The sequence below is a fragment of the Zea mays genome, chromosome 2 (genome assembly GCF_902167145.1).
Source record: "Zea mays cultivar B73 chromosome 2, Zm-B73-REFERENCE-NAM-5.0, whole genome shotgun sequence".
Classification (NCBI taxonomy): Eukaryota; Viridiplantae; Streptophyta; class Magnoliopsida; order Poales; family Poaceae; genus Zea; species Zea mays.
The window spans coordinates 16,962,790-16,984,358 of NC_050097.1; the positions used below are offsets into that span (position 1 = coordinate 16,962,790).

Consider the following 21,569-nt stretch of genomic DNA (forward strand, 5'->3'; position numbering starts at 1 on the left):
CATTTAATGCGTTGCAGTCGACCGTTGCGCGCGAAGTAGTCATTGCTCCGCTGGCTCACCGAACAGTCCGGTGTACACCGAACATGTCCGGTGAATTATAGCTTTGCGGATTCCCAAAGCTGGCGAGTTCAGAGTCGCTCTCCACTGGAGCACCAGACACTGTCCGGTGGTGCACCGGACAGTCCGGTGAATTATAGCAAAGCGCCTCTGAGAATTCCCGAAGGTGAAGAGTTTGGCTTGGAGTCCCCTGGTGCAGCGGACACTGTCCGGTGGCACACCGGACAGTCCGGTGCGCCAGACCAGGGCACACTTCGGTTATCCCTTGCTCTCTTTGTTGAACCCTTTTCTTGGTCTTTTTATTGGCTTAGTGTGAACCTTTGGCACCTGTATAACTTATAGACTAGAGCAAACTAGTTAGTCCAAATATTTGTGTTGGGCAATTCAACCACCAAAATTATTTAGGAAATAGGTGTAAGCCTAATTCCCTTTCAAATATATCAGACCTGGACTCCTCATCGCCAAGATAACCTAAGCGTGGCAGGCACCACCATGTCCTCCTCGACGGCACGCACGGAGAAAGGCCAGGAGCATAGCCAATTCGCCCCGTACCCACGTCGACGAGCGTCAGTCGGCTCGCGGCTGCGACCGTGGGCGGGGGCAGTAGGTTGGGGAGGAAGAGCATCGCGCAGGCCGAGAAGACGAATGGGACATCCGACAACAGCGAAAACGATGATGTTCACATGATGTGAAAGGTCCTCGTGGACGTGCACTAGCCACTACGCGAGTTGGTGTTGGGGCCAGTGTCGGACGAATACGGGGAGGAGGCGCATGCTCCTACGCCATCCGCCGAGAACGGAGTGGCCCGAAGGTGCAGGCATGAGGGGAGAGAGAAAAGAAGTAGAATGACGAACGAGGTGGTAACAACTGAGGCGAGGACCATCATTATCGTGTGGAGGTATAGATGACCAAATGAGTCGTGTGTGACGAGCCGGCCTGAGGCACGACCCATTTAATAGTGTCTGTGCCAACCCGGCACAAGCATCGTGTGGTGCTTGGGCCGTAGCCTCGGCCCGTAGTGCTGGCCCAGCCCAACACGATTTTTTAAAATTTTACAGAAAATCTTATATACATATGTACAATTTATATTTAATATTATAAACATCTGAGCATGATGTTCTACTGGTTAGACAGTTTCGCCCAGTGTCTCCCACCCTTCTCCCGACGGGGCTCCTGCACTGTTTTTTAACGTTTTACACTGAGTTGCTGGTTAGACAGTTTCGCCCAGTGTCTCTCACCCTTCTCCTGACGGGGCACTGCTTTTTAACGTTTTACATTGAGTTGATTTGGAAGAAATATAGGACTTTTTTTGTAAAAAAACGATATTGAAGGATCGTTGAAACTAACACTTTAAGTATACTAGTCGGTTACCCGTGCGTTGCGACGGCTCACAACAATACCCACGTAAATTATTCACCAAAAAGATTTTAATATTTTTGTTGGTTGTCTTCATTTTTCGCATAATATTTTTTATGAACGTGCAGGTACTATAGTCAGCAAATCAGAGACCTTCATCCCTCGCCTCCCTCACTTCCAAGGTTTCGTAGAGCGGGAGCGGGAGGGGAAGAGGCGGGCGTACCTGTGCCGCTGTGCGTTGCCGGAGAAGGACACGACGAAGACCTGGACATCTGGAGGCGACACAGGTAGTATACCGCTAGATATATAGGGAGAGAGCACGCAAGCGGAGAAAGAAGCCCAGTCGGAGCAGCTCCAAACCAAGAGGCACCGCACCAGGCGTCAGTCCGAGAAGGGTGAGAGAATATAAGTGTCTTCCCAGCCCTGGACCCGCCAAAGCGACACAACACCACCACCAACTTTGTAGCATATGCCGACTGCTGTCATGCTACGTGCCTTAGTTGTCCAATATCTCAGGCCTGGACTCCTCATCACTAAGATAACCTAAGCGTGACAGGCGCCACCATGTCCTCCTTGACGGCACACATGGAGAAAGGCTAGGAGCATGACCGACTCGCCCCGTACCCACGTCGACGAGCTTCGGTTGGCTCGCGGCTGCGACCGTGGGCGAGGATAGCAGGTTGGGGAGGAAGAACAGGGCGAAGGCCGGGAAGACGAACGGGACGTCCGACGACGGCGAAAATAATGGTGTGTGCATGATGTGAAATGTCCTAGTGAACGTGCAATAGCCACTGCGCGAGTCGGTGTCGGGGCTGGTGTCGGACGAATACGGGGAGGAGGCACCTGCTCCTACGTCCTCTACTGAGAATGGGGTGGCGCGGAGGTGAAGTCATGAAGGGAGAGAGAAAAGAAGTAGAATTACGAATGAGGTGGTGACAACTGAGGCGAGGACCATCATTATCGTGTAGATGTATAGATGACCAAATGCCCGTGCGCTGCTACGACAAAGTTATATTTAATACGTATAAAAAATAAATTTAATATCAAAGTGAACATACGTTTTATATATAAGATCTTAATCAAAAGGACCTGATAATGATAATGACCCGTTTTGGATCTTGGACCAGAATCGACATTGTGAATATCAGGCGGTGGCAGTTTGTACATGGTTCAATTTTGACCATGGAAAGATAATTGTTTTGCAAGAGCTAACAAAAATTCTTCACCACCGGTACTTTCTTCTAATAAAGATGCATCAACAATTATTATAAAGGGAAACAACATGTCACAACAATAAAACATATAGCTGAGGCATTGAAGACTACAAGCAACTAAAGAAAAGCAAGGAGATCAAGATTTTTTAAATTGCAGCTTGAGTAATCTTACTTTTGCAGAGAATCTTTCTCTGCACCATTATGACATTTCAGCTAACATGTTAATATGTTATCAACACACGTTATGAGCATGTAGAATTTATCCACTGATAGTAGAGTTATTTGCAGTATTGATGTTTTAGGATAAATTGATCCGCCTAAATGATTGTCACTAAGAAAATTTCTGGCAACAAATATATAACTGAAACAATATAGCAAACATACTTCTTATCGAAAATGATGGAGCACTTAAAATTTGAATCTCTTCTGGCCAAAATCTGAAGCAGGAAGTAGAGAGTGAGGGAGCATAGAACATTTGCTACCTATGTGTGTTGCAATCGTTGCAGTAGAAATACACATTTGGTTGGAATTCTGGATTTTTATGATGAATCTGGCTTAGAAATATGATCGAAGGGATCCTGAGTTCTTCACTTCTCTAGGTTGCCGTATTTATTTCAGACCTATAGGAGGATGGAAACCAATTAACCAAATTTGTACAACCCAGCAACTTCAACCTACTTCGAGATCTTTCCCAACACAGTAAAATACCTAAATGTGAATTTCTTCCTACTTCCTGATCTTCCACAACACAGTAAAAATACATAAATGTGCATCTGAGCTGCTATTCGAACTAATTTTGCTAGGAATAGAGACAACATCGAACCGTGGGGTTAAGGTCGTTGATTTTCTCGATCGCCTTCTGAACATTACCCGACTGTACTCTTCTCTTAACCTCCATTTGATCTGTGATGGTCGCTGGGTCAATCTCAACTGCAAAATTAAAATCAGAAATTCGGACGAATTCCCCAGGAAGTTCAACAACGGAAGAGAGAAACAGAAGCGTGTAATACGCTCGGAGCCAGACTCGATGCAAAACTTGTCGGCGGCATCGACGAAGCCCTCGATCACAACCTTCTTCAAGGACATCATGGTGGTTCGTGTAGTGGGATCTCGTCATTGGACTCCCCGCCATTTGCCATTGAAGCTAATGTAGAGGTATTCACTCCGTCTTCCTTCTCATCTGAAACCATTGTGAACTGTGACATCATCGGCAATTCGCATCCGCTCCATCTGGACCTCCTTGCCCACAACATTGTACCCGCTCGGGGGACGGTTTGCCCTGGATAGGACTGTCGCGTAAGCAACTGAGCCGACGATCACAAGCAGCACGAGGTGTCCATAGAACTGCAGTGTGGCAACAGACCACATGCGGTGGTAATCATCATCGTGCGACACTTAATGGTGTAGTCGACGTGACTGGCGGTGTGGAGTGCATAACCTTGCGCGATGGCGCGTCGGTACAACATCCACATACCCTATAGCGCCAAGCCTGCCGCATAGGCGAGCCCCTGCGTGGCCTCCCCTCGTCAGCGCGCGACGAGAAGTTTGGCGCAGTGGCGATGGGTGGAGGGGCGGGCCTCCGCCTTAATCTGGGTCCACACGCAAATCTCGTCGTCCTCCGACCCCAACGGCGGGTACATCGACACCACCTCCACAGGGAGAGGCGGTAGCAAGTGGGTCGGTAGTCGGTGGTTCCCGTGGTTCGTGGTGCCGCCGTCGGCGGCCTCATGCACGTGCAGCTAGTCGGTCACCATCGCATGGCGCGTGGAAGGATTGAGTTGCGGCGGAACCTGGGACGGCTAGGCGAAGCGAGGCGGTGGGTTGCGCATGGGACACGACGGCGGCTGCTGGCGAGTTGGAGGCAGGACGTCCCAATGCGAAAGGTGCAGTGCTTTTATCAGGGTCGGCTGGCACAGAGCAGTTTGGTCCACACGACGCATCGGGCGCGGATCTGTTGCATGAGGCTGCGAGGGAAGGGGTGCATATTCATCCACACGGTGACACGACGCGGCTGGGGGTACCTGCGCAGCGTGGTTGATAGTGACGCGTAGCTATTGAAGCGGGCGGCTGGCGCGGAGACGTTTGTTGCAAGCGGCGGCGACTGCACGTAGGGTTGGGTTGTGGCTCCCGATATATACGCGGAGAGGACGGCGGGTTAATAGTAGGAAAAAATGAAGGATGTTTCCGTAAAAATATGACGCACGACGACCGTTGAAACTGGTGCTTTAAGTATAGTAGAGAATAGAGATAATCATATTTGACATCCGTAAAAAATAAATTTAATATTAAAAAGAACATATATTTTTTATATTAAATATTAAACTTATAAAAAAAATATTACACTTCATATTAGCTACCAAGATAAAAAAATATATGAGCTGAAAAAATTAGCTTTTTTATAGTTCGTCCTCATTTAGTTAGTGATGTGATATTACATAGGAGTGTTGTGCTGCGTGGTATGGTTCTTATCGTATTGATTTTTAGTGGTTTCTTATATCCTATCTATAGATGAAAAACGGGGGCAAAAAATAGATCTATGTATTTATCATGAGACGCACGGTCATGGCACGAAATTAATGGAGATTTCCTTTTATATATATAAACTCGCTATCTCTACACCGCGCATCGCCAACTTGGCCACTTTGCTCGGGCCATCCGTTTCCATCTGACACGATCCGTTTCTTTTCTCATACAATTCTAGCACTCGCACCCGTCAGATGGAGTTTCTTCAACAGATAATAAGGAGTTTATAGCTACTATAAACCTCATTATAAGCGTCTTTGATGTAATAGCATTCATAATTTGGACTTCGATATATCAGCCTCTACTGCGTCGCACTGTCCGAGCCCTTTTCTGACACGTGGCCGAAAAAGCCCATAATTCTATTTGGACGGTATTTCGACGGTATGACGTGGTAGAGCCTGCTGTTATATTGAAGCCTAAATTATGAATGCTATTACATCGAAGGTGCATGTAATGAGGTTTATAATAGCAAAACAAAAAAAACTCAATAATAAGTAGCGTGTAGCTGACCCAATGGCCCTGTTTGGCACAGCTTATTTTCAGCTTCTTCACAAATTTAAGCAGAAGTTCTGCCAAACAGCTAGCTTCTGCAACAGCTTATCAGTTCAGCTGTTTCTCAGAATACACTAAAAGCAGCCAACAAGCAGAAGCTGCTTTTCACCAGCTTATCAGATAAGCTGCTTTTTCAACAAGTAGCAGCTGTGCCAAACATGGCCAATAACTAGGGATCTCGGTCACGTCCTCAAGCTGAAGGCCATCAGCCGCCGTCGGATACCCATACCGACGACCACTGATCCTGGCGCGCGTCAGAAGGTAATCGCTGGTCATCTACACCACTGACAGAGGCACCAACCAGCAGGTCAGTCACTATGAGTTAATTAATCACTCAATCAGGCATCGTTCGGGTTTCTAGCAAACCATGTCCTGGAACCATTCCTACCAGGAATGCTTGGGTAATTTATGTAGCAAGTTCTTACCAAGAACGATTCCTACCAAAAATGAGCCCTTAGTGTGTTCATGTTTGTTAAGTTAGTAAGATCCTGTGGTTATATTCATGCTAATCTGACGAAACAGTGGACAACCTTAGCGTCTGTGCCGGCAGTATTACAGTTCTCAGAGGTGCTTTCTCTGGGTTTCCTTTTTTTTAGTATGAACCATGACCATGGTGTAGCAGTCTGATATGGCTATACTTGGGGTCTGCCGTCTGTGTGCCTAAACCCTTTGTTAACTTGGGGCCTGCGTGCCAAAACCTGTTGGGAGCGCTGCTTGCTCTGCCGGGACTGGAATATCTGAACTACATCTGATGATGTTTATGGCGATGCATTCGGACTGGAGACTGCTGCCCCAAACTCTACAGAAATGGAGGTGGGCGTTGTTGGTTATGATACTTGTGGAATGACAAAGCTACATTGAACCGACTTTAATTGGTCTCAGATGAAAATGAGACTTATTCAAATTGGCATATTCTTCTTCAGCACAAGTTCAGGTAATTGACATGCCCCAGTTGCTAAATTAGTGACCATGATGATTGATTGGCAACTATTAGGTAACCATGTTAAATCTTGACACTGAATCATGATATTACTGAAAAAGTGAACCATGTACATGATTGAGCAGACCAATTTTATACCAATAAAAACCCAGAGGATAGCCAAAATAGATGACAATAGGACTGAGCTGGTGGTGGCCATTCTTCATCCATACAGTCAAATTCTTCTTAGCAAAGTAGCAGTAAACTTTTTTTTAAAAAAAAACAGAAAACCAAAAGCATCCAGTGCCTAGACATTCAGGAAATAGCAAACCACAAAGGAAGGCATGAAAAAGGAAATCAACTAATTTCCTTTGGCTGCTTGAACAAACATGCAATAAAGCCAGTAAAAATACGAAGCATTCAAACCTTGCACCACCATAGGCCGGTACAACACTAAGCTGCAGTGTAAGCTTGAATCTGTCTTTACAATCGTGAACCATAAGCTGAGTCCTGTTACAGGGCAACTCTCCTTTGGCAGAGGGTTGAAGAGAGCAGAGAGCTATGGCATCTCATGCTTCCCTGCCAAGAAAGAGAAGCCCTGAAACTGGACAGCTTAGGCATTCCATTTCCTGATCATGTAAACAATGAGTTCTTTCCTCTCTTATCTTGACCTCACTGTTTTCTGCTCACTGTGGGGCTGCGGCACTGCAATATTTATATAGTGAACATATCCTTGATAAGATGTGTACTTCTTGATTTTTTTCGAAGGGTTTTAAACCATGGATATCCTCTTGGCATCCAACATCTCCCTTTCCCTTTTGCCCTCATGGTTTTGTCTCTCTGAAGTTCTCACCCCACTATCGGATTCCCTTTCTCGTTCGAGATCGAGACCCTTCTTTGGCAATTGGCACTAGCCACAGAACTGTAGCTGCTGGTGATTTTCACTTTACTAAGACAAACCGATGGTTCAGTACTTTGACTACACAGTAAAGTTAGTGATGCTGCCACACTTACTGCTGGCGATTTCCATTTTCTTAAGAGAAAACAATTGTCTAGTACAGCATTTGTCTATTTGACCACACAGTAAAATTAGCTGTGCTGCCTCACTAATGTTTCTGTTCTGGTTAAGAATACATGATCTGAAGCTTAGATGCAGATTTCACTCATAATAGTCCACATAGTAACAAACAACATGATACAACTCCGACAATATGTGCAACCTATCAATATCAGAATCACACCAACAATATTGAATCCAGCATTACGTAGTTCAATAGAGATTCTTAATACGCCTCGCCTACTGTCTTGGATTATAGGATCATCACGGTTTTGTTCCCTCTAATCCTTCAGCTGCCAACCTTTCGTTTGTGATTCTGACTCCCATATACCTGCCAAGTTAGAGACACAATCATCCATTGGAAGATTGGTAGGATTCGACCTAAAAGGGCAACTTTGGAGACAGGAATCAGTACCACTAGGGCCTGTCCTGGAGAAGTGCTCAAAGTGCGCTGATAAAACATCACAGGTGTAAGCAGGGAGGGATTACCTGCCGAGCATCATGACGGTTGCCTGCGGGTTGGTTCCTGGCGAGGCGTTGAAAGTGGAGCCGTCAATGACGCGCAGCGCGTCGATGCCGAGCACTCGGTACTCAGCGTCGACGACCCTGCCGACCTGGCAGCCACCGTGGTAGTGCCAGATGGTCATGACGGTGTCCTTGCAGAACATCTCAAGCGACGTGGAGTCGTTGTCGTGCCGGGGCAGCAGGTTGACGGGGAACCCCGTCGACATGTTGAGCAGCGTCTCCATGGAGAAGTCGGGGTAGGTGAAGTTCTTGAAGGCCTGGGAGTGGATGACGCGCTCGATGACCGACAAGCCGGCCACGCAGCGGCGGAGGTCCTCGGGGTGCGAGAAGTAGTTGAACGTCACCAGCGGGTTGTCGTCGGGGTCGCGGTTGCGCAGCTCGAGGTGGCCCGTGGACAGCGGGCCGAGGACCTTCTCCAGGATGAAGCCACCGCGGAAGGCGGAGTCGTCAAGCTGCCTCATCGACTCCGCTGCATGCGCGATGGCCTCCGGCGTGCGCTGCTTCGGGGGCACCGTGGCCAGCTGCCCCGTCTGCAAGAACAGCAGTAGTTACTAACAAAACCGCAACTGCGTCTGCGTGTAGGGGCTTGAGGTTCGCAGAGCATCACCCCACCGCACGTGGCAAGAACCTTACCTGTGGAGAGAACATACCGAAGTTGCGCGGCCGGTGGACACCGTCTGGCCCGGACCCGGAGGCAGAGTGGCGGACGCCCCAGTTGGAGCCGCTGGCGCCCTCGATGTAGCTCCCGACCTGGGTGATGCCGACGACCTGTATGAGCGAGACCTCGACCGGGGAAGGCGACGGCACGTAGATGGCGTTCATGGGGTTGTCGGACATCCCCTGTCCGACCGCGGGGTGGTCGCGCACGAGGGGGATGCCGAACGAGCGGAGGTGGTCGGCTGGGCCGACGCCGCTGAGCATCAGTAGCTGCGGGCTGCCCATGGCGCCTGCCGAGAGGATGATCTCGTTCCGGCGGCCCGCGCTGAGGAACGCCTTGTGCATCCGCCCCTCGGAGTCGTGGAACACCACGCCGCGTGCCGCTGTCCGCCTCCCTGATCTCCTCCCTGGCGCCGAAGCGAAGTAACCGCCAGTCAGTTCGGCTGGTACGACACGCAACGCAGGCAGACTGCGGTGGCCAGCATGCGTCGGCAAGCGGTAAAAGCATTTTACTCGAGTACGTACGTCCTGACCTCTGACATTGAAGAACAGGATCTTGGCCACTCTGGCCCGTAGCAGCACGTCGAGCCCCTCGGCGCGCGCGTACCTCAGCAGGTCCGCGGCCGTGTGCCGCCGGCCGTCGGCGTCGAAGATGGACCCGCCGACCTTGGTCCCGTCGAAGTGGTCGAACGTGAAGCCGTTGTCCGGCGCGACCCCGGCCTCGAGCAGGCCGCCCTGCAGCGCGGCCTGCCAGGGCCCCAGCTCCGGCTGGAACGCCACCACGTCCTCCACCCACCGGTACGCCGCCCCGGCGGCGCCCAGGTCCCACCCGACGCCCCGCACGTAGTCGTCGCTGGCCCGCGTGTAGAAGCCGGCGTTGATGCAGCTGCCGCCGCCCAGCACCCGCGGGCGCGAGTTGATGACGCCGTCCTCCGACACGAAGCGCTGCGCGGGCGAGCCCGGGGAGGTGTCCGACAGCGTGTCCGCGAAGCGGGCCATGTCCCCGATGCGGTCGTCGTCGTAGGGCGAGGCGCCGCGCTCCAGCAGCAGCACGCGGAAGCGCTCCGACAGCGTGGCGGCCAGCGGGCACCCGGCCGTGCCGCCGCCCACGATGATGTAGTCGTAGTACGACACGCTGGGCGCCAGCGCCGCGTCCTTCACGAACGTGTAGTTCACGCCACGTACTATATATGTTTGATTTGTTCACGCGTGCAAATGCATGCATCATATATACGACGTCGACGGTGAGTGAGCAATTAGCTGATATGAAACGGGGAATTGAAGGAACTATATATCACCGTACCTTGTAGCGAGCTGCATAGGAGTACAAAGAAGAAGCTCGTAGCGAGAAGGGTGGACATTGTGAAGTGCCTTGATCGTCCAGACATTGTAAACGCGCAAGCTTTGATCGGACAACTTTGTGTGTTATTTATGTGGACAACTGTGAGATGTTTGCGTGCCTTTATATACATCGAGGAGAGGAGCTAGAGAGAGTACTGAAGAGTAAGATGGTTATCGCTTGGGTTGGCTGAGCCCTGAGGGTCATAGGGTTGTTGGTTGTACTAGGGAGCTAGCTGCTAGCAGCGTTGCAGATTTAATTTGCAGCGATGCGGTTAAAATGTTAAATTCACGAGCAGATGGTGTTTAGAAATGAAAATTTCTCCTCGTAGGCTAATTAATGTCATTATTGTCATCCCAAGTCAAGCTAAGCCAAAGCTGCTGCATACATTGGATTGATCTCTTCCGCCAACAAACTTAATTCATCTCTTGTAACTAACCTAACATGTTGCCTGCACACACCAAGGCTATTGTCCCTGAGAGCCTTTCGCCAACAACGCTGTACGTACGCACCGTATCTCTTCGTATTCAAACTAGCTAGCTAGACTCAAAGATCGCCGGGCAGTGGCCACCGGTGCAGCAACAGACGAGGTCAAACGTCCACCGTGCCGGTGCGTGGTCGGTGGTCGTACCACCGACGTCAGCTTCATCATTTTCTTTCTGCAGCGGCCGGTCCCAGGCCAAGAGGTCCATCGCCGAAGCCATGTGTTCAGCTAGCTCTCGAGAGTGAAATCGCCGCGGCCATGCGCGCACGCCATGAGCGTGAGGAAAGAAAAAGGTAGGTGCAACTCCAAGGACCGAACCGCCGAAACAGCTGGTGACTTCACCTCGGACGGATCTGGCGCCCGACCGTGCTGTGCCTGTGCACGGTGCACCTGTGCCGGAGTGAAAGCCTTGCTTCAGATGAAATCCACCGCCATTTTCATTTTTCTTGTTTCGTTGCCACCTACTGCGGCCGGCCGGGTCCTGGGGGCTGGGGCAGGCCAGGGCCACCACCCAGCAGGCAACAGCCGCAGATGTAGATATCGAGTGCTCTGATGGTTGGATTCGGTGGAATTCAGTTAACGCGCTTGCGCCCCTGCATCCGGCTCTCGGGTGATCATCACTCATTCTGTAATGGTTTAACAAAAATCGCGAATAACTTAACAATTAATAAAGATTTGCTAAGTCATTCTATGGTGGGTGGTCATCATCTAGAGTAAAGAATACAAGCAGTACCAACTCAAGATTCAATTCAAAAAATCATAATGCTCCGTTTGGATATCAATATTGGAGGGCATGAAATTGAATTGAGTTCAATACTAAATCAGCCAATGATATTGTAATGAGATTTAGGGTATGTTTGGTTCGCTGTCTAACTTATCACACTTTGCCTAACTTTTCTGCCTAAGGTTAGTTCTTCAACTCGAACGACTAACCTTAGGCAAAGTGTGGCACAGTTAGCCACGAACCAAACAAGCCTTTAATTCCAATTCTCTTGTTCGAATGTCACTAAGTTGGAGTTTGCAATTGTACGGTCTAATTCCACGCAATACAAAAAGGGTGAAGTTCTGTATTGGGAGAGAGAGGATTCCTAGGTATAGTCCAATTCCACGAAATTCGGTTTTTGATTCCAAATCTCAATTCCATATGCAACCATCCATATGCAACCAAACAACGGAATTTAAGAAAGCCAGTTCCAATTCCCAATTCCATGCTCCAATATCTACATCTAAACGGGGTGTAAAAGGAATGACTTTTTCAAGTTGACACCCAACCGACCATTTTGAAGTGTGAAGCTGCAAAATATTGCAAGCAGGTTAAGACTTATTTCTAGTAGCCCTACACACCCGAATGCTCAAAGGTCGCTCGGCGATTAGCGTATATACTTTATAAAGCGTTTAGGTTAGTTAGACCGCTGCATACAGTGCTTACTCTATGTTTAGTCCTAGTGTTTAAGTGAGGTTAGAACACCTCTTACCACTTGATGATTGCGTATACCATTGTATTAGTTATACCGAAGGGGTTCGTAATCTTGAAAGATTACATCGATTGTGTCTGTGATGTGACCATCATCGTGTACTGGAAGGAACTAGGCGCATGGTATTTCGATTAAAAATCGATAGTGAAGACGATAGAGAGTAGTACCGACGTTGGAGAGGGCGAGAGGGGCGACTACCCTAGTCCCCCTATTCCGCGAGGCCCCACCCTCCATATGTTCATCCTGATTCGTGAAGACTGAGGATTGCCACTGGCCACTGCATCTACATCCTAGACGCATCATACATGACTACACATAGGATACCTCGTTGTTCGTCGTTCACCAAGGCCGAGGGTCTAAACCAAAGCCAAATTAATTACTATGTACAACTATAGTTTGAATAATTACTAAACTAGACAAATTGTTTTGTGAATTTGTAGTAGGTATTTTGTAATCTATTGATTAAATATTATTTTGTAATCTATTCAATTGTTTGATAATTTGGAAGTACGACATAATTGGTAGTATTTTATAAATAGATTTAATAATTTTGTAACTCAGCAAGTAGCGATAGCTTTGATTTAATTAGTGTTCTATTTTATTTTTTAACTTACAATCATGTCCTCTAGAAGGAATCTGTTCGGATGTGAGAAAAGAAACATAAAGAAATAAGCAAATAAGTTTACAACATTACATGAGTTTACAAGTACTTCTTAGATCAATTTTATGCACATTGAGCATTTACTTATTTATCATTATTGTTGTTAGTAGTAATACTACTACTGCTAGGGCCCCATTTTGAATCTTTTCCTGGACCACCTTTGATAGAGAGCATTTAGAAGAGGCTACACTAAAGACCCACTTGTGTGTGGCAAAAAACCTAGGCTATCCACAATGTTACCTGACCGAGAGCTTGGTACTCGCGCGGACTGGGCTCCAATGAGGACTAGGGAGAAACTTGCGTCTTTCTTGGTATCTCGATAAAAACAATGGAGTCATCAATAAGAGTTTATATGTATATCGTATTTAAGCTCCCGTATTTATATTATGTATCTTGGTTGTATGTTTTATCTTATTAGTTGTTAGGCTAGTGGATAGATTTGAAATCGAGATTGCATAAATATTTTACAAAGAGATTACAACCCTTAGTCAAAACTATAGTTACACCTATTTATTGCATAGGTTTTGAAAAACTAGAGGCATTAGTTAAAAGAAATAGATTGTCTAATGAAACTCTTCTTTCAGACGTAATCGGTCCTTTCATATGGAACTAAAAAAATGAACGGAGAGGATTGTTGGATCGTGGAATCTACGCAGGTTTTTCGATGTTTCTGCTTAAGGCAGCAATTCAACATGCTGGGGTAAGCAGTAGGCTCGACACCATGACATATTTAACAAAATTGCATTTACGTTGAAATAATGTGCAATTGATAAACAACAAAGGCATCTTGGTATTATTGATAAATATGTTAGAAATTTTCAGCTATATAGGTTGTGCCTTTAGCATCTCACGTCCCAAAAAGGTCTATCCATCAGTAATATGTCAATGATGTGCTCGTGATGGAAGATGGCATTGATTAGACAAATTCAAATAACATAAGGCTAAAAAGATAAACATAAATGATCATAAATGGCAATAGCGTCTCATAGTTTATAATTCTTTACAGGATGAATCTTTACATAAATGCACTAAATACAAGAAATTTTGCATACAAACTTGATCAAAATGTTTACAAACCATGCTTGAACAGATATACAAACCCGTTGTGGGCAGGAACATTTTAGCTTAGGAACATTGTTGTACACTTGTACAGCAACAATAGCTTCAATAGAGATTGTTGTAAGTGTAGAGTGCTGCTGCGATGGAGACTATGCAAATCACAAGGGATGGGAGAAGAGTGACATTCAGAAGGAGGTCCGTGCCGAGATAACCGGCTGCAGTAATCGTGGCATCTGCAACTACACGGGCCAACGTCCCGGCCTCTGTCGAAAGGAGTCCACCATTGTAGGTCCCTCGGGAAAGCCTCGATGACATTACTCGTGAGAGCAAGGACAGATTCACTCCTGCATAGCTCGAGGTTAGAAGTTGAGTGGCTGATAAATCAGCAGCGTATGATTGATTTAGGTTTCGCTGTCTCAAACCATTAATGTATATAAACATACATACCTTCAAGCACCTCAGCAAATACAAATGTGATGAAAGCTGAAAGAACATATTGCGGGATGGAGTAGTGAGGTGTGAAACAAAAGCTCATGATTATACCGATGAGAACCATGACTTCAGATGCCAACAAAATTTGCCTGCAAATGATAGAGCAAGTTCTTATTTTGTGAAAGCATGTCTCAGTTTAAGAGAAAAACAATGTCTAGAGAATATAAAAGTTTCATGTAGTATGTTTTGTAAGAGTACAAAGCTTACCTATCCTCGAATAAATTTGTAACGTAGCTTCCAACAATGGCATTTACTGGAAGAACCGTTAATCCAAGAATCGCTAGAAAGATAGCCACAGCACTTGTAGACCAGCTAAAATAGTATGTGGTGACAACGCTCGATTCTGATAGTAGTATTTCCATTGCGTACTTGAGCATGAAGTATATCAGTAGCTGGGCCTGACAAACAACCATTTTTTAAAGATATGAATACATGAGAAGGTAGCTCCAACAAAGATTGGAAGATGAAAAGGGCGTGGAAAAAGGGGTAGCTGCACATGCAACTTTTCATCTGGCTGGTGTGTCAAGGGAACTGAGCTAGCTCACTTGGTCAAGGGTGTGCTCGTAAACCCAGACCACCTAGGTTCAAGTCCTTGTCAAGGTAAATTTGGGTGCCTATTTTCATCTTAATAATAATATAATAATAAATGCAACCTAGTTTCTCCTAGGTTGGCCTAGTTTCTTTTACATGGCGTGTCCGTTATGTTTGCTTGTATGACATGCAGATGTACCTACTAGTAACTGGAATGTATTTACCCATTACTATTTAAAGATGCAGTTTTATTATATTATATAGTTAATTTATCTAACTTTATTTACAAAAGAACCCTATGTAGATTGTGAGCTTCTTTCTTTCAAACGTTTGAACCAAGAACAAGACAAAGAAAAATCGATAATTGGGAAGGGAGGGGGAAGGAAACCTTCACAGATGGAGTTAGCAATCTGTATGCTGAAGCAATTGATGTTGCTGGTTCATGAGAGCTTTCTGACTCTACTTCAGTATCATCATTAACTTCTGAGTTCTCATCCTGCCTTCGTTCTATACCTTGAAGCAATGGTTCAGCTAGACCTGCCTCCAAGTTAGAATTTCCTTGGCGGCCTATTTTCATAATAAGGAAATAAACATCTCAGAAAAGTTCCTAAGAATGATAAGCATACACATCCTGATTGTACAATAAGGTTTGATTCGAGCATATTCATGAATTCAAACAAAACATGTTGCCATTTCAGTGTATTGTTAGCTTACCAGATTCTGACGGCTGTTCATTGACCAGAGTTTTAGTGAAGTGTTCTGGTTCCTTGAATGTAAGCCACAACCACAATAAGTAAATAAGCCAAGAAATGCACATGACCCATCCAGGCAATGTGCTCTGATTAAAACTGAGCGAGTATATCTTGAATTTAATCTGGAGAAAACCAGCAAGAGCAGGGCCACATGCCATGCCAAGAGCGCTAGCACTAACGAACCCGGCAGAGGCTTGTAGCCTCATCTTGAGAGGCACACAGTCACTGATATAGCGACGGTTCACTGCTCTTGCAGAACCTAACCTGCACATTACATGCTGGCAGCTCGATCACAGATGCACCGTCAGAAAATCAAGAACCTTAAACAATATAGACAAATTACTAGCCCAAAGGGAGGTAGGGATAACTAGTTAAGTTCTATAAAAGAAATAGAAAAGCATATATTTTAATGCCAGTCTCGAGATTTAAAATCCTTTATCTCCTTGTAAGATATACAGTTTCCATTTTGTTTTCTATTCAGCAATATAAATATTCTAGAATATTGCCCTCAGCTTAAGGATCCTCAACCTGCATTTGTCATACTAGTAATTTTCACCCAGATCAATGCTAGCATACAAAAGTGGAACGTAAATCAAGTGAGATAGAGTGAATTGAGAAAATTGCATACCCACATAGCAGTCGTCCAGTCAGGAGAACTATTAGTGAATTCAGATCATATGCCAATGCATACAGTAGGTTTCCAAGAAACAGCATAATGCTACTGAACACAAGAGGTTTGAAGTAGGACTTATTTGACCAGGCACTGAAGTAGACTGAGGAGAATACTTGGGCGACTGCCATCGATCCAATAATTATACCACATACAGTTGCAGCAGCCCCAAGGCTTACTGCATAGTCATCTGCAGTCGGCACAATGATATATGTATTCACCATGTAAAGGAATGTGTTCACTAGATTAAGCACCAGGGACATGAAATGGTAGCTCTGATCACCAACAAGATCCTCCGACTCGCTTTCTGCATCTTCCTGGACAATAAGCGCGTGCTGTCCCAAGAATTGCATAAAATTCGTGGCATGCGTGAGTTTCTGTACTGCATGGTTTACTTGGTCTATAATAGGGTCCTGAATATAACAACAAAAAAGTGTCATGTCACACCCTACTTCATGTGGAAATATAATTGATGCAGTTCCGAGGTAAGAAAGAGCACCTTTCAAGGTTTTCATTTATAAATTCAATAGCAGAATTTCTGAAATGAGAATGGAATAGTGAAAATAGAATACCTTCAAGGTAACTGCTGGACGATCATAGATGGATACAAAGCTTCCTTCATGATGCTGCAGATATTCAAGGTTGCGCGATAATGCACCTACAACAGCTACAATTCCCTGCATCCGTATGAGTCCATGATAAATAATAGGTACTGGGAATTACTTCACACATCAAGAAAGGAAAATGCAAAATGCATGAAAATTACCACTTGCTTAAATACTTGCTGAAGCTGAGAATAAGGATGATTTGCACGAGTGGTGACATAATAATCAGTGAACTTGTAGCCAAAGCGTTTATCAAATTTCTTTAGTATCTTGCGTATACCAGTAGCATTCACATCAACAAAGCGGAGAAGCTTTATGAGATCAAGCCCGACTTCCCTGTATGCATCATGCAGCTGATAAACTTGTGATATGTCATACTCTTCCAGAAGAGCAGTGCGTTTTTCTGCCAATTTCTCAATCCTACTGGCAAGATGGCCTTGTTGTTGTAGCAGAAAAAGCACAATCCTTTCAATCTGGAACGAAGAAATACATGTGTATTTTAGCTCACAACTAAGAAAAATGATCCCAATTCACTAAGACTATTAAGCTTGTCGCATGACACTGTTCTGTTCCTTACAAGGATACAAGTGACTACTGACAGGATAGATGATGCTCAAAATCATATATTATGATCATTTCAAGGGAAATCTTTCTTTGTATACCTGGTCATCAAGAAACCTTGAAAAGTCTTTAAGAACTTGTTCGCGATCTTTCTCATCATGTTGGGTTTGTTGGACATATTGCTTTAACATTTTCTTCATCAGCTTGTAATTGATGTAGTATCTAGAAATGGAAAGACCAAAAAGCTGATAAGATTTCTTGTAATTGATGTAGTATCTAGAAATGGAAAGACCAAAAAGCTGATAAGATTTCTGATAAACCGTTAAACAAAGTGACATTAGCTTGCATTAGCGGGAAGTGACTTCATTATTGTAGTGCAACCTATCAATTCGATAACTGCTAGATTTTGTTTAATTTAATTATAAAATTAACCAGATAATGATAGTAAGGACTGTGATATGGTGATAACTACGGTATGGTGTTCTAATGTATCCTAGTGGACTAGTGGAGTGGGCATATATGAAAATAAAGAACATTTGCCCTGATAAGATAAAAATAGATGATTTCATAAGTACCAAAAGAAAAGTCATACCCTTTCCATTCGTCCACTTGATCAGCCATCAATTTCTTTCCGAAATTAACCATCTTGATGTTTCAAATAACTGAGTCTGAAACTGAAGATAATAATTAGACGGCATGTTACAGAAGAAAAAGATAGTGCAGCCGTATGATGACAATATAATGCTATTTTGGTGATTATCACTCCTTCGAGGTAAAAAAAAGGAAAATAATGGTATTACATAAGCAGACTTCTTGAAAGCTACCCTTTTTTATATTTATTGATCGGTAAGCCTGCTTATATGCTTTTACCCAATTGGTGGTTGCCTTGCCCTACAGCGCAAGGAAAGACAGCGATGTAAGACTAAGGTTTAGCCAATCATTAGACATTAGTATACCCTCGCACAACCAAAACACAAATAATGATAGCTGTTGACTCACAATCATTGTTCAGTGTTTTCTATTCACAAACAACACAGGCATATCTTGTGACCGTAGATTATAAAAAAATTAAAATAATAGATACGGACAAATGTTTAAGTGAATCAATACATGGACGACAGTGTTTTCAGATCCTTCTTCCCAGCTGCGTGCGGCCAACTCAAGCCAGGCGCTCCATCTCTTCTCCCTTTAGCTTAAATTAGAGAAACTTAAACTTCTGAATCGAGTAATTCAACTCTAAACACGGAATTTCAAACCGTTGGTCGAAGATTGATTTAAAAAGCTGTAAGCTAAAACCCTCAAAAGTCAGCTTAAAATCAACATCTCATTTCCCAAACCTTCCAACACTGGCCAGCGGGCAGGTGCGTGGGGTCAGCGGCCCTTCCCAATCCAGTGTGGGGCGGTGTCAGGGACACGTGCTGGAAGCTGCGGTCCTCTCTGGAGCACGCTGATGCGGCGCCGGCTACGGCTGAAGGCACGGCGAAGCACACAGAGACGTCTCCTGATGCCGGCGGCGCGTGCAAGGGTAAGACCGAAGGCCCCATTCCTTGCGCCGAGGCACGGCGGCGATCAAGGTCCGGCTCGGACCTGGGACTGGACTGGAGGTAGGGGAACGAAAACGACCGAACGAGAACGACGACGTACGGTGGAACAGGAAACGCTGGTCGGTTGACCGGACGGTTGGGCCCCACAGGCGCGGGTAGAAAAGAAACAACGGGCCAACGGCGGATGTGGATGGACGAGAAAATAAACACCTCTCCCATTGGAGTTGCTCAGCTTTCTAAATCAATGCTCCAAAATCTAATATTAAGGTTTTGTTTAAAAAAATCGCTATCTAGAGCTGCACAAGTTTATACGGCTTTGCTGATGCTTGCAACAAATGTTCGTAAAAAAAAACAAGTAAAGAATGTGCAACAAACCAACAACAGCTCACAATGTATTCTACTCACTCCGTTCTTTTTTATTTATCATGTTTTATTTTAAAAATAAATATTAGACAATAAATATTTAAGAACGGAGACCGTACTTCTTAGTCAGCATCAAAGCATTATCACTGGACGGTTCATGTTGACAATGACCAAAGACGAATTGCACATTGAAAGCTCTAAATAGATGGTTCGAATGTAGGTGTAAAAGAGGAAGACGAAGATATAAAATTGTAAAATAGACGTAAATAGCTGTGTATAAGAACGGATGGCTATATGCCCATACTGATATCTTCGAGGGGAGATTCAGCTTCCAAAGGTGACAGTAACTTAATACTAACAGTTTCTTGCCAAGATAAAAATACGAAGATGGATCAACATCATTAATAATTGACTGGACACCGGGTCCAGGTGCGAGCAATAATCTCCCAAGTTGATAAGCCAGCTGGTAGCAAATGACACTGAGTCGACATCTGACGTGGCAACCAAATTATTGTCCTTTGCTAGAGAAGCTCATCTAGAACGACACGGAAGCGCTAGGAAGCTAGTAGAGAACTTGAACAACTTGTCTTTTTTTTCCCTGTAACGGTGGTATCTCGCTCGCAATTGCAAGCTCTCTTTTTTTTTTGTAACTGAGCGATCGTTTTGAGTTGAAAAGAAAAAAGAAGAAAGGCCAAATGTGTTTTCTTACCTTTTTTTTTTTGTTCGTTGGGAGTTGGGACAACTGGACAAGGAAAGCTCATAAGAGCATTATCTAGGACTAGAAGCTAGCTCCTATCTTTTTTTTAGTCACTCGTGAAACTTATTAGTTTACCAACTGATTTCATTAGTTTGTCAAGTGGTTTTTTTTAGAAAGTATTGAAGATGCTCTAATGGTAGCAAGAATTAAGGGAGCGAGCCATGAGATTAAGCACTCGTAACAAAAGAAGAAGAATGCAGTGAAGGCATGCTCTAATGGTAGCATAGCTAGCAGTAGCACACGCATTGTGGTCCTTCAAATTTGAATATTTTTTTGAATCATCTTTTGTTGTTGCTTCTTAGATTTTAAAATCAACAGGGAGATACAGTAACTGACACAAGACCCCGGCGAGGCGAGGGAAGAAGAGCACGCAGGTGTAGAGAACAGGGAGCGCCATCCATCCATTGGATGATCCATGAACAGCCAACAGATAGGGAAATCCAGAGCCAAGGAATTACAACTCACCTTGAGCAGCAATCGAGCCCCTCCTCCCCCGCCGACGATTGCTAGCTCTTTCGCCCGGAGATATTATTATACAGTAATTAGATGAACATCAGCAAACGCGCTTGCACGGTACGGCGTGGCGCCAGGCCTGCAACGAACGAAGCACCTTCTGCCCTGCAGTGCACCACAGAGGTTTAGGATTTAGGATTCGATCAGGGACACGCCATAGAAATAGAATAGAATCTCCAGCAAGAAATTAACGCTCTTTGTGCTTGTGCGTGAGTGGTGAGGTGACGACGTACGGATCACGGATGTGCGGCAGAAGCAGCAAGACAAGCAGCCGCCGGCCGGAGGCGTGCAATGGCGCAGCTACTGCCGTGCTGCTGGGCAAAGTGAGATGGCGGTGGGTACTTATAGCCGCGTGCAGGGCAGGAAGGAGGAAGAAGAGAGACAGGTGGCTGGAGCATTTTCTGCTCTGAGCTCTACCTGTGGCGGAGCCGGAGACGGCACTCGCGGCTGCGGTTCGCGTGGAACATTCGACGACCTGGATCACCTGGGGTCTGTTTGGTTGCCTGCATCTGCGCGTGCTTGCGTCGCGGGATGCGGGTAGCTGCTGTTTGGTTGCTATGAGCCAAGCTATGCGCGTGCGAGCTCTGTGTTTGGTTGTCTGCATGTAGATTTGAATCCAGACTCGCACGATCCTTAAAGCACCTTGGGCCAGGCTCACCAGATACGAGCAGATTGGTCGTATCTTCAGAGCCAGGCTCCAGTGATCCTGGCTCACACAGCCAGGTTGGCGAGAGAAACCAACCAAACAGACCCCTAGTGGTCAGATCTGGCTTCGCGCTCTTTTTCCCGGCCCGGACTATCGGTAATCGGAGTAGGAAGAGAACAGGCACGTGCACAGATCGATGCATGGTATTCGGATCGAGGCAGGTCACCTTCTGGCCCGGCGTACCACCACCAACCAGC

At 45.7% G+C, this 21,569-nt stretch overlaps 2 protein-coding genes and 1 non-coding gene across 14 annotated transcripts; all 3 read right to left on the bottom strand.

Moving 5' to 3' along the window:
- Window positions 1-7,118: 7,118 nt before the first annotated feature.
- On the bottom strand, window positions 7,119-7,242 carry MIR399e (microRNA MIR399e). Its single transcript, NR_121065.1, has one exon. It is a non-coding gene; the product is annotated as a microRNA MIR399e (primary transcript).
- A 429-nt stretch (window positions 7,243-7,671) lies between these two features.
- Window positions 7,672-10,272, bottom strand: LOC100280292 (uncharacterized). Its single transcript, NM_001153219.1, is given in 5 exon segments — window positions 7,672-8,009; window positions 8,168-8,733; window positions 8,837-9,267; window positions 9,394-10,044; window positions 10,164-10,272. Coding segments are annotated over 5 exon segments (1,800 nt in total). The 5' UTR covers window positions 10,249-10,272; the 3' UTR covers window positions 7,672-7,942.
- A 3,489-nt stretch (window positions 10,273-13,761) lies between these two features.
- On the bottom strand, window positions 13,762-21,031 carry LOC100193704 (uncharacterized). Of its 12 annotated transcripts, none has more exons than XM_035964528.1 (13): window positions 20,900-21,018; window positions 20,619-20,771; window positions 18,290-18,380; window positions 18,082-18,163; window positions 17,591-17,765; window positions 17,090-17,401; window positions 16,896-17,000; window positions 16,282-16,736; window positions 15,616-15,917; window positions 15,290-15,468; window positions 14,578-14,768; window positions 14,326-14,459; window positions 13,762-14,222 (listed from the first exon to the last, which is right to left on the bottom strand). In XM_035964528.1, exons 4-13 carry the CDS (start codon window positions 18,132-18,134, stop codon window positions 13,984-13,986), a joined length of 2,145 nt encoding a protein of 714 aa, XP_035820421.1. In that variant the 5' UTR covers window positions 18,135-18,163; window positions 18,290-18,380; window positions 20,619-20,771; window positions 20,900-21,018; the 3' UTR covers window positions 13,762-13,983. The 12 variants fall into 12 exon arrangements, with proteins under 12 accessions (XP_035820421.1, XP_035820424.1, XP_020402999.1 ...); XM_035964531.1 differs by having other exon boundaries at window positions 17,591-17,711; window positions 18,082-18,157; window positions 18,314-18,380; window positions 20,900-21,016; XM_020547410.3 differs by having other exon boundaries at window positions 17,591-17,711; window positions 18,314-18,380; window positions 20,900-21,016.
- Between the last annotated feature and the right edge of the window lie 538 nt (window positions 21,032-21,569).

Coding starts and splice junctions, on each gene's coding strand:
- LOC100193704 (XM_008668984.4), bottom strand. CDS start 18,134: ATGGTTAATTTCGGAAAGAAATTGATGGCTGATCAAGTGGACGAATGG. Junction 17,001..17,089: donor AGCAAGTATTTAAGCAAGTG/GTAATTTTCATG, acceptor ATACGGATGCAG/GGAATTGTAGCTGTTGTAGG. Junction 15,469..15,615: donor TGAACAGCCGTCAGAATCTG/GTAAGCTAACAA, acceptor TTATGAAAATAG/GCCGCCAAGGAAATTCTAAC.